Source organism: Rattus norvegicus, chromosome 19 (genome assembly GCF_021556685.1).
Source record: "Rattus norvegicus strain SHRSP/BbbUtx chromosome 19, alternate assembly SHRSP_T2T, whole genome shotgun sequence".
NCBI lineage: Eukaryota > Metazoa > Chordata > Mammalia > Rodentia > Muridae > Rattus > Rattus norvegicus.
In genome coordinates, this window is record NC_141552.1 from 30,560,881 (window position 1) to 30,573,821 (window position 12,941).

At 41.4% G+C, this 12,941-nt stretch overlaps 1 protein-coding gene across 15 annotated transcripts in view; it reads right to left on the minus strand.

Moving 5' to 3' along the window:
- Nucleotides 1-12,941, minus strand: part of Chd9 (chromodomain helicase DNA binding protein 9) — a 223,711-nt gene that overhangs the window by 97,205 nt on the left and 113,565 nt on the right. For 9 of the 15 annotated variants that reach the window (XM_087596599.1, XM_087596608.1, XM_087596600.1 and 6 more), the window contains one exon: nucleotides 3,016-3,347. In XM_087596599.1, coding sequence (XP_087452725.1) covers nucleotides 3,016-3,347 — 332 coding nt within the window. Of the gene's footprint in view, nucleotides 1-3,015; nucleotides 3,348-4,066; nucleotides 4,805-12,941 lie in introns of those variants that run through there. The other 6 variants (XM_087596605.1, XM_087596606.1, XM_087596604.1 and 3 more) reach the window with 3 other exon arrangements.

Consider the following 12,941-nt stretch of genomic DNA (forward strand, 5'->3'; position numbering starts at 1 on the left):
ACTGTGGGAGTGGGAAGGGGAAGGGGAGGGATTAAGTATGTAGCGTCCTCAGAATCATTGGTGTCAATAATCTGGTACTAAGAACAATTCTAAAATTCACAGGAAATCCGACTTTTTTTTTTAAAGGAAATGCTCACATATCATAAAATGCTACTTAAAATAACACAAACTGATCCTTACTTAGATGACTCCTCACATAACAATGAAAAACAAGAGCTGGGAGCTGGGCACAGTGCAACCACCCCTCCAATACCAGCACTTGAGACATGGAAGGAGGCTGATTTCCGTGGGTTCCAGGTCAGCCAGGGCTTCACAGTGAGACCTTGTCTCAAGAAAACAAAAAGTCACCTCTTCAAAAACCACCAAAAAGCCCTAACCACACCAACAAAACTAGGATCTGGGGTACAGTTCAGTGGGAGAATGCTTGGCTAGTGTGCTAAGGAGGGGCTTGCCTCCAGCCCTGCAGTGAATAACTGTGTAAAGAATTCAGCAAGTTCAAAACGATAAAGCACACTGCCTTATTGGAAGATATAATAAAGAAAGGTTTTCATTGGTTAACAGAGGAACTCTGCATTCCACATTACGGTATTTTAGTCCACAGTGGTCAGATGGTCCAGTGGGTAAAGTTGCTTGCCACCAAGCCAAGTACTAATTAATGACTGAATTTGAACTCTAGGATCCGTACAGTGAGAAGAGAGAACTGTGCCCATAAGTCACATGTGCATCCGCGCGCGCACACACACACACACACACACACACACACACACACACACGTGCACGCTTTTGTGAGACATATTATAGAGCCTTGGGTTATGTCTAGCAAAGCCCATACACTCAAGTTTTTTCCTTGTAGCAACTACTTACTATCTTGACATGTATTTAACCAAGAGAGAAAGTAAAGCAAAACACAAAACAAAACCAAAAAACCAATACTTTTCAGTACAATTGCCTCCAAATTCTTTCTGCTCACTAGAGATTGGCATATTTGAGGGGCAGGGGAGAGAAAGAAAGAAAGAAAGAAAGAAAGAAAGAAAGAAAGAAAGAAAGAAAGAAGGAAGGAAGGAAGGAAGGAAGGAAGGAAGGAAGGAAGGAAGGGTATTAAAGCAATTGGTGATATACTATTAACTTTATTTTAAATAATCTACTTACTTTTTTTTAAACTACCATACAATTCTCAGAGAGTGAGTTAAATCCAGACAAGGTGGCACTTTCCTGTGATGCTAGAGCAGAGGAGGCCGAGGCAGAAAGGGTGCAGTAAGTTTGAGGCCAGCTTGCTCTACGTAATGTGTTCCAGGACGGTCTCGGAAACCAATAAAGGTGAGAGCTGACAGTATCAACACGAAACCACCTGCTCTCCTCCCAGACAGCCTGGGCAATGCCGCTAACAATGTCTAACAATTCCACCTCTCAGTTTAAGTTCCGTGTTTCTCTTTGACTTAATTATCTCCATCTTTACTTCAGTGCTCACAGGTTTTCTCTTCCGTCAGATTTAGGTCTGGTCTTACTGGTCTCTAGGGGCCTGGGTCTCTTTCATCCTCAGACTTAGAGCAAATAGAGTTATCATAGCTTTTCAAGCTTCTCTACCAATTTCAATGTCACTGTCTTCAAAGTATGGTCCTTCTAAAAACATTTCTCTGCCCATATCTCTGAACAAGTTAAAATTAGAAAATTTTAACAATATTAACTTCTACTAATGTGAAATATAGGTTTCCTAAGTGAAAAATAGATATAGTTTTGGAAAATCATGTACTTTCATTAAAAACAAATGAAAAAACTGGATGAATACGGGAGGAGAGATGATCCACTTCTCTTACAGAGGACCTGGGCTCTGTTCCCAGAGCCTGCATGGAGGCTCACAACTGACTGTACATGCATACTCTTAGCATACACAGAAAATAAATGAATAAATCTAAAAAAGAATATCAGCACATCTATGCTAGCTGTGAAGATGGTTGACATAAACACAATATTTTTAAAAAGAAAAACAAGGGAGTGGAAATTTAACTTTGAACTCTACTTTGTCTGCAAATACTACCAATAATAATTATTTATTGATGTTGATCCGGACAGACTGCGTTCGTTTGACTACATTGGAATGAAAATAAAGAGTTTGATGTGCTGGTAACTATACAGTGATGACGTGAGCAAAGTCTCCTGTCAGAGGGCCGCTCACTCTTCTGTGTGTGTGAACAACAAAGATCTCACGTTAGCTTACGTAAATTCTACAGAAAGCTTCCAACAATGACTAGTCCTGTGAGAACAAGTGTGAGAGCTGACAGCCTTACATTACGTTTAGCTTTCCATATAAAACTGCATAAGTTACATTGTGAAAACATGCGGTCAAATTAAAATACACAGAATTGGCTCTGGCACTGAGGGTGCTTGTCCAGCATGTATAAGGCCTTGGTTGTAAAACTTATGACAAATCACCAAGTCTAGGATTTTGATCCCTAGCACTACAAAAAGTCTAATAATAAGATTCAACAGAAAAAAGGGCAGGCGAGCACTTCTTTGCTCTTAGGGTTCTCCCAAAGCATTACCACCTGGCGCCTTCATTACAGAAGTAAATCTGCGAATGCCTATTTTAATTCCCTACCAACAGGTCAGAGTTTTGAGCAGTTGGGTCTTCTGAGAAAAGACACTGTATCATGTTTTAAACTGCTAGATCCCATGTGAGTTACAATGCTACTGCGAAGTAAAGAAATATTGGAAAAATCTCAAATGTATCTTTAAGGAAAGTGACTACGGAACTGTCACAAAAATATGGATATTTTAGTCCTCTCCCATGCATATTCTGTTTTATTAATATAAACACACAAAACACTATGTTAAGAGAAAAGTACTATTTGGGGACCATACAATATTACATAATTCACTGAAAATGGAAATAAAATGAACACGGCAGACAGCAATGTACAAGTCTCCTCATGGGGTCCACACTCCAACCAACAGCAGAAGACAGTTGGACCTCAGCAGGAACCAGAAAACATTACGTTTAATTAATAATCAACTTACCCAATTTTTGTCTTCTCTTTCAACTTCGAACACGCTTTTGGTTTTCTGTTGTCTCTGTCTTTTGGCTTAGACTTCACCCTCTGCGCTCTCTTTTCTTCCTTCCCATCGACTGAAGAGCTAGGGAAGTTCTCAGGGCTCATCACTCGTGGAATATTGCGCTCCCCTCGCTCCTTGGCTCTGGCTATGGCCTCCGATATTATACGATTAGCCTTTTCTTGCTTGCTTTCCGATTCTGCCTTCTTTCTTGGCTTCTTCTCAGACATGACCCTCACCTGGGTATTCTGCAGCCTACTGTATGTCCCAGAGCCATCACTCTTCTTGGAAGATGGAGGCTGGAGAAAAGGAACATTATAAATAGAATATACCAAAGTATATTTTTAAAAACTGACATAATAGCTGGAATTTTAAATTAAGCAGCAGTAAAATGGCATAAGCCATTATGTGAGTGCTGCAAACAAAGGTGAAGTGAGGCACTGTTCATCTGGAAGTTAGGACAGAGTGCACTCAGTTACTCACTTGCAAATAAAGGTTAGTGAGAGACAGATTGGTTGATGTTCCGAATGTTCCGAATGCATTCTTAGGTTTCAGATTTTACCACAGAAGTACAGCTATTGCAGATTTTGTCCTATAACTATTATTTACATTTAGGATGAACATCTTTTCTTTCATCTTTCCTCCAAACCTCTAAACTATAATTAAATTAAAAGATAGCTATTGTAACTTAGAAAAAGAAAATCCTGTCTTAAGATGAGGAAGAGAACAGGAATTGCTCTAACACAGCAGCATCGCTAGCTACTTAGGAAACCGGCCTCCTCATACCCAAAATCAAAGAAAGTTTTAGCTTTCCCATGAAAGAGTTAAACATGGATTTTTGTCTTTATTATAATTTCACTCAAGCTATTTTAGAAAGAAACAAGTTTTACGGTTTTATATTACAATTATCAATATTTTAGCAATCTCACAGGAAACAGACTAAGAGCATTTTTAAAGAATTTCCTCTGCAGACAGGCATTCACCCACCTAGGCTTAGCCCGGTTTGTTGTGTCCTTACCCGTAAACACGCCTGGGGCTACAGCACAGAAGAAACCCAGGCATTTCCAAGCACATTTTCATGCCGACTCCAGTGTGCTCTACTGGGTGTCTTTTCTATACCTGCCTCATCAAGGTGTCAGAGCAGTGTCACAGCGCTGGGGACCGAAGCAAGGCTTAGACAGGGTCTCTAAAATGCCACCTTAAGGCCTACAGACGACAACAAACAGCCCCGGCTGAGAAAACAGCACCAGGCTCAAGATGGCGATGCGTGCGACTCCTGCAGCAGCAGCCAGTAACGAGGAGGGTTATTCAATCCCATTAGCCTTTTAGCCCAAAGAACCCCTCCTCCTCCCACTCATTCAGGCTTCACTTACCCTTCCTCTTGGCCTCTTCACTGAAGACATTTTTGGCGTCAGACAAAGGCTTGCCCTCTGCTTTTTCGCCACCTCAGGCAGTGCTCAAGGAAAAAGCTTTGAAAGAAGACTCCTAAATGGCCTATTTAGCAAGCTGCAACCCAGAGATGCACAGCCGTCCACAAACACACATTTTGATTTATCAACACATTCCTGCCTTGGCAAGTTTATGTCTGCTGTTCATCCTCTTTAGCTATGATAAGGGCTGCAAGCCCTCCTACAAGCTGTTTCCTCAGTAGCTGTAAGCAGATAGCCAACAAAGCACAGAAAGAAACGAATGCACAAAGCATCAAAACGCATCAGCATGAATATTAGAGATGTCGTTAAAAATACTGACTCCTTCTGCGGAAGTAGGCCAGCAGATGGTGCTACCAGTTATTATTCCATTAGACTCTGCAGTTTAACCCCCAGTGGACTGGTCTTTCCTCCGAAGGCGTTAACTCTCAACCTGCCACTTCCTACACTCGGGCTTTTAAAGTACCCAATGAAAGTGTGGGTTTTTAAAAAATCGTCTGGGAACTAAAACAGTGGAGAAATGGCTGTATGTGGCTGAGTATTTTTTTTTAAATCCGGTGAAGTTTTTACAGAGGAAAATAAGTTTCTTCACAAAATTATAATATAACATTTGAACTAAAAGTACCTGCCAATGAACAAAGGGTTAAAGAGCAGGTCATGCAAATGACCACTTAACAAGTGACTAGTTCAGAATTAAGTCTCTTTCCACAGCTAAAGGCAGCAAGAACCAAACAACTGTTACTTTTTTGAATTGAGAAATCAAACTGTTTTTATTATCTCCATGAACACAGTGATTTTCCAGCAAAATCTCAACCTCTTTGGCCTTTACCCTTCATGCTTTGTTTTAAACCTATGACAGATGAAATTTAAATTTATGTCATGTAGAAAATAAATAAATTCACCTTAATTTGGTTTTTTGTTTGTTTCTTTGTTTCTTTGTCTGTTTGAGACAGGGTCAGCTTCTGCTGTCCTGGAACTAACAAAAATCCACCTGCCTCTGCCTTAAAGTGTCTGAGATTAGAGGCATGTGCCACCACACCTGACTCTTGAATTTGATCATTGCTAATATAAATATACACACACATACACATATATATGAGACTATTTTAGTAAGCAATATCTTTAAATAGTTAAAACTTCACTATTTCAAAAGCCACATTTATATTTTGTTGTTTTGTTTTATTTTTTCAAGGCAGGTTTCTCTGGGCAGCCCTGGCTGTCTTGGAACTCGCTCTGTGGCTCAGGCTGCTGGCTTCAAACGCAGAGACCCGCCTGCTTCTGCTTACCAAGTGTTGGACTCAAAGGTGTGTGTACCACCACTGCCCAGATGTTATCTTTTATTAACGCCTCCTTTATAGCTGTTCCCTGAACGTCATCTGATACTGGTATGAGAACGACGTTTTATCATTGTTCCTTTTGGGAAAACTGAAGGTTACAAGAGAAATGGGATTCTCCGAACAGTACTGGAGGGATCAATCTGGACAGCACAGTAAGGAGTCAGGCAGAGGACTCTCGGTCTCACTTAGTAATCAATTAGTTAGTGCCAGGCACTGCTTTAAGTATTTGTGGATATTAACTCATTTAATCCAGAAGGAAAAATCAGTAATAACATTAACAAAGAGATGGAGGGTGGCAAACTGACAAGGATAGACACTGCTGTAGTTACAGAAGGACAGAGGGACATAAGACAAACAACTACTAAAATGTTGCTATAAGCTAAGACACTTACTGTTTGGCATCAAGGACTATTCTCCCAATTCCTAATAGCTCACATGTATCGACCCAGTTGACACTTAAGACTGATCTGATTAGACTCTGGACTGCTGCTAATTATTACTTTATAGATAAGGACACTTGCGTGAAAGAAGGGTCCCACTGAGGGGAGCTAGAGAGATGACTCAGCACTTAAGAGTACTAGCATTCACTGGCCACTCTTCCAAAGGACCCTGACTTAGTTTCCAGCAGTTCACAATAGCCTGTAGTTCCAGTTCCAAGACTGATGTCCACTTCTGGCCTCTGGGCACTAGGAATGTATACAGTATACACACACATACATGCAGGTAATATACTCATACACACCAAATAAAAAAATAAAGATCTAATTGCTACTAAATAGGGGGACATAGAATAGAAAACAAGATAATCTTTAAAGAGACCGGGCTTTTAGCTATGCTGTGTGGGATATAATTCAATCATAGTAATTTTAGGAATCAACTTACATACAAATAAAAGTGAGCCGTTTTCTCAAAATATCAGGTTAGTGATAATAAAGCTACGGTAGATTTTTTAAGCTCTTTCTTCTGCCCTTGCAAAGATGCAGAGACCATTAGGTAAGGATGGAGTATGGTTGAGCTGTAAGAAGAGTCAGAAGCTGCTTCCTGGACCAAGGTTTAGCAGCAGAGAAGGTAAAAGAAATGGGAGACCTAGTAGAGAAAGTATGGAATTCTTTTCATGCTGAGTTTCAAATGGTGAGCACTAAGATCTGGAGACTAGAGCTAGACCCTGAAACAAAGAGTAGTCTGGGTTGACCCTGGGGACACGGCTCAAACCCTAACTGGCATGAGCAACTCTGTGTGTGCGCAGACACACACACAGTGGAAGCCCTGCTGTTGTCTTTCCTCCCCTATTCCCCTTAGTGCTCTTGTCACAGATTATGGACAATTCCCAAACCATCTAACTTTTCTGACAAGCTTCTCAGCAGTTTCCAGTACCTTACTGAAACATTATAACTGCTTAACAATCAATCTTATCAGTAGAATACTGTGTGATCAAGCAGTTTTCTACTACTGGAATCCAGGACTTTAATTTTAGTCTGTTTCCCTCCCTCGAAGCTTTTGTTGTACTGACTGCCCATTTGCTACACTGGGGTCATGTAGGAAAATGTCATGTGGGGATATGGACATGGGATCTGCGACTTTCACTCCCTGGGACAAGGTGAAGCTTGGAGAACACACTGCAGCTTTTCTGTAGGTCTGTGGCATGGTCCTTGCTTACTCTACTTCATGTACTTGGCTCAATCCCCAGCGAAATTATGAAAGACAGAACAAATAAATTAATTTCTCCAGCCACAAAAGGTAAATATATAGAACAAATATTCCATAATAACTTGTTAGCAAAATGTAAGATATTTTAGTTGTTGACAGTAAGCTGACATCTTCACCTTCGTTTTTAGTCAAGGCTGGCCTTACCTAGGGCCCAAGACATCATCAGACCTGGAATTATAGGTATGTGCCACACTCCCATACCCAGCTAAGATTGCTTTTAAACAAGGAAAAAAATTAGACTTATGTCAAATATTTTCCTACGTTTTGTGTTGATTTATTTTCAGTTTTTATCTAGAGCAATCACTTCACTTCCCTCTCTTCATGCCTGTGAACTGTCATATTGATAAGTTCAAATACTAAGTTTGCATCCTGTGATCGAAGTATCCCGGTTTCCTAGTAACTAACAATGACTTTTGTTTCTCGCTAGGGTTAGAACGTTGAGTTTACAGTAATATGGTAATGCTCTTTGAAGTAGTGTTTTTATTTTAATTATCAATGTGACAGTTCAAGCAAGTCATCTTAAATGTTGTGTTTATAAAAGACACTAATGTTTTGCCCAACTTTAGGAAAGAAAAATCAAGGGGAAAGAACATGACAAATGCACTGGTAAAATTGAGAGGAATCAGTACATTCTGGAATTTGGAAGAGAAATATATGAAGGATAAAAGTTAAAAGAAATAAGAGAAATTTTTAAAGTTGTCCACCAAATGCATTGAGTGGATGGACACTATCTACTGATATGAGCAAGTCAAACTTGAGTATACATTTTAAGCAACTGAGAAATTTAAAAGTCTGACTGAACAAGACTATAAAATGATACTAGTGAAAGGGGGCTGCTAAGGCTGGCCTGATACTTGACTTTTGTGTACTCATGAAATGACAGCATAATTAAACTTTAAGTTATATTCTAAAATAACAAATTGTTCATCATGGCCAGAAAGTTAGGCACATATAGAAGAATAATAAACAATGTTAAACCAAGTGATATGTGCTATGATAAATATGTCTCGATCTTATGCAGAGGAAATCGAAGATCAGTAAACTATTTCAGAACGATAGGAAGCGAGGATGCTGGCACTGCTATAACCTCAGCACATGGAGGTGAAGGCACGAAAGGGAGGTTTGTAGCCAGCCTGGCCTACGTAGTAAGTTCCGGCCTTGCAGATGATGCACAGTAAGGCCGATTCTTAGAGACTGAGGCGAAGGACTTGTAAGGATAGAAGAAGGAGGGGAGGTAGGCAGGCAGGCACGAAGGAGCAAAAGAAGGAGGAAGAGAAGAGAATAGGCTGAGAAAGCAGTATATATAGCTTCTGCAATACCAAAATCCTACAATTTTTCATTGACAAGAAAGCTATGCAAATATAAAACAATATGTATCTCACCCTATATGTTACCATTGGTATCTCATATAGTTTCTATCCTTTGTACATGTGTCCAATGAAGAATATGTATAACAAATCAAATAAGACAAATCAATAATCAATAATCAAATCACAAGACCTTGTCAAGTTCATTACTTGCTGAAAACAATAAATTAAAAAATTCTGACTTCATTAACCTTTCCTTAACACAAGAAGTTACTCTCTGTATAATAATAATGCCCTGAGGCCGAGTCCACATTGTACCCATGTGAGAGTGGTGTAGGCCTTTAATCCCAGAACTCAGGAGGCTGAGAGGCAGAAGGATCTTGGAGTTTGAGGTCTATAGATCAAGTTCTAGGATAGCAAGGGCTACACAGAGTGACCCTGCCTTAAAAAACAAAAACAAACAAACAAAAAAAAGTGCTTGGTGTTCTTGTAGAGGTCCTGGGTTTGGTTACCAGTAAACTCATGGCTCACAATTGTCTGCAACTCCAGTTCCAGAAAATCCAATACCCAACAGCCTCTTTAGTCTTCCATGGGCACCTCCCACAAACCATACACATACATAATTTGTGGGACCGTGAAAGGTAGCTTTGTCCCTGGTTGAGCTAAGGCATGAAGTCCCGGAAACCCTGCAAGGATGGTAGGCGCTTTGCCTTGATTCCCTGGCATCAGGTCCCTGTCACTAGCTGCAGGCCCCCATAGATTTGTGGCTATCAATCACATAAGGGCAACGCCCCAAGCCCCTCCATGTGTAGAGGATGTGGTCAGTAGGCTCAAGACAGATCTCCATTTTAATGAGATACCTAAAGGCTTGGAGGGCTTAGCCAATAAACTTTCCTTCCCAGACACTTCTTCCTGCAAAAGGTATTTAATCTCAGGCCCACCCTGAGAAAGGGGGTACAGTTTTCCTCGTCCACTTTCTGCCATGACAATAAATGCTTTTAAACCATGAACTGCCTCTTTTCATTGCGATCTGCCATAGGGAGCCATGAATTTCCCATAGAAGGCCTTTCTGTGTTCCTAGTCATGGCTGCCACCAAGTCAAGCTCAAGCCAAGGACTCTCCCTGCAGGACCAGCCAGAGCTCCCTTTTCCTCCCCCAGCCCAGGGTTAGAGCCAGCCTTCGGGCCTCCACTCCATTCTCAGCTCTTCCACAGCTTCCATGTCCAAGAGCATGAGAACCAGATGGCCCCGGCCTCTTCACAGACCCAGGGATCCCCCAGCCAGCTCTGGCTGTCTCCCGCATAAGACTTGTGCTTCTCCATCCCCGGAGTGCAATCCTAGGGCTGCCCTATGGCCAACCCGCCTGGCAACAGTGCAGTTACCCCAGAAGCAGAGCCCCAAGGCGAAGCAGATGCAGAACCTGTAACCCTACAGGTACTCACACAAACATATATATAAAAAAAAAGAATAAGTAAATTGGGTGTAGTGGTATACACCTTTAATCCCAGCACCCTAGAGCAGAAGCAGGTGGATCCCAGGGAGTTCAAGGCCAGCCTGATAGTGGTTTCTCAAGAAAGGGTTTTTCTGTATTGCCTCTGTAGACCAAGCTAACCTTGAACTCAGAGATTTGCCTGCCTCCACCTCGTGAGAGCTTGGATGATCTCCTTTCCTTGATGGGTCATCGTCATTATCCTCCATGGCTTGCCTGGGTAAGGCAGTGATTTTTAAGTATGAGTTGTCCTCTCATAAGACAGTAACTAGCATTCTTTATGAACAAAATGGATGGGTGTTTTGTCAGACATCGGTGGTATCTTTTATGTGTGCACGCGTGTATCTGTAGAGGTTAGAGGGAGATGTCTGCTGTCTGTCCTCTATCATTCTCGCCCTTTACTACCTTAAAATAGAACGTTAGCTCATCATTTTAAGCAAAGCTGACAGCCAGTAAGCCCCACCAAGCTTGTTTCTGTTGGGGTTACAGGTAATGGTCACACTAAGCTATAAGGAGACAATGTGCGTGCTGAGGATAGGAACTCAGCTCTCCTACTTAGACACCGAAGGCTCTAACCTCCTGATCCATCACCCCAGTCCCTGATGCAATCCTGCCATCTCTCTCATGACCTTTTCTACATGTTCACAAGCATTTATTGAATATGTTCAGAAGTAAATATTAATAATAGTCCAAAAAGTTTTGAAAACTTATTATAAGAGGTTACTGAATGCATTCATTTCATTTAGTGGTGTACTAGCTATTTTTATGTCAACCTGACACAAGTTGTAGTTGTCTGAGAGGAGGGAACTTCAATTGAAAAAATGCATCCATAAAATTGGGCTATACGCAAGCCTCTGAGCAGCAGTTCTCACTCTGTGGGCTTCAACCCCCTTGGGGACCACATATTAGATAGTCTGATTATAAGATATTTATATTATGATTCATAATGGTAGAAAACTACAGTTATGAAGTGGCAATGAAATAATTTTACGGTTTGGGGTCACCACAACATGAGGAATTGTATTAAAGGGTCGCAGCATTAGGAAGGTTGAAAACCATAGCTGTAAGGCATTTTCTTAATGAGTGATTGATGGGGGAAGGCCCAGCCCATTGTGGGTGGTGCCATCCCTGGGCTGGTGGTCCTGGTTCTATAAGAGAACAAGATATGCAGGTTCTGAAAATCAAGCCAGTAAGCAGCACCTCTCCATGGACTTTGCACAGCTCCTGCCTCCAGGCTCCTGAGCTGTTTGAGTTCCTGTCCTGACTTCCTTTGATGACAAACAGTGAAGTAGAAGTGGAGGCCAAATAACCCTTTCCCTTCCCAAGCTGCTTCTGGACATGGTACCCATCACTGCAGTAGGAGCACAAACTAGAAGTAGGAAGGCTGCAGTGCAACTCAACTGAGGAAACTTTGTTCTTTATTAGTCGGAAATTTGGCTAGAGGAGAACTACAGAACCAAAGGGGAAAGCTTAAAACTTACATCAGGAAAGAAAGCTCTTTGGAAAACTGTGTTCTATGCACTTGGAGCAACACATACCACATTCAATGCAAGATATGTGGTAAAAGAGTGAGTGGATGAGGTGAATCAACTTGTCAAAGGCTATACATTTTCAACCCTTAAATGAGATTGTGAGTCACACAATGTGTGTAAGAGATCTGGCTTTGTTGTGTACGTAGGGCTATAATATAAGCAATTGGAAGGTAGAGGAGAAACATCAGGGTTCTCAAACAGCATGGTTACAGTAGAATGTCTCAATACAATCAATTTGGCTCTGTCCTTGATTTCCAGGAGTAATTTATGTTTTACTTAAAAGGAGGGCCTCTCTTCAGATCAGGAGTTAGAAATCTTGGATTCTGAGGTAGAGTTGGCCATCAAAACTATGTGATTTAGATGGAAGGATTTGGGTTACCTAGGATCTATCGATCTTAATGCTGAGGCCAAGTAGGTAAATAAGTAACTAACGAGTTATGTGCTACAGCATTGAGGCTTATGAGGAGTCTTCCATATGTGTTGTCATATCTCAGAGCTCAGACCGGAATCCATCCAGAAAGTTTGAACCTTTATGTATGGAACTTCAGTCCGCCCCACCTCCTCCTTAGATGAGCTTTGATGCGATGCCTTCCTCTGTAATAACACTGTGATAATTGTAATCACAAAACAGCTTTTGTTGAGTTTCTGAAGTCAGTGTAGCTCCAGGAACTACCACCAACCACTGTCCCAAGCTTACGGGGTGCCAGAAGCAAAGGCAGTCCTAGAACTGTGCTAACTGAGGAGCCCCTCCTTGTCCTGCTCCTCCTCCTCTTCCTCCTTAAGGAGCACTACTGTCCTGGTTGAGAACTGATTGACCTAGTTATAAAAGTACATACTACATAACTTCATTTGTACAACATTCTTTTCTTCCTCTTGGTTTTTCAAGACGGGGTTTCTCTGTGTAACTCTGGCTGTCCTGGAACTAACTCTGCAGACCAGACTGGCCTCAAACTCACATAGACCTGCCTGCTTCTGCTTCCTGGTGCTGAGGTCAAAGGTGTGTGCCACCACTCAGCTTGTACAACACTGTTGAAGTGGCAAAACTGCCATAGATTGATTGACAGATTAGTGGTTGCTAAGGATTAGGAACAAGAA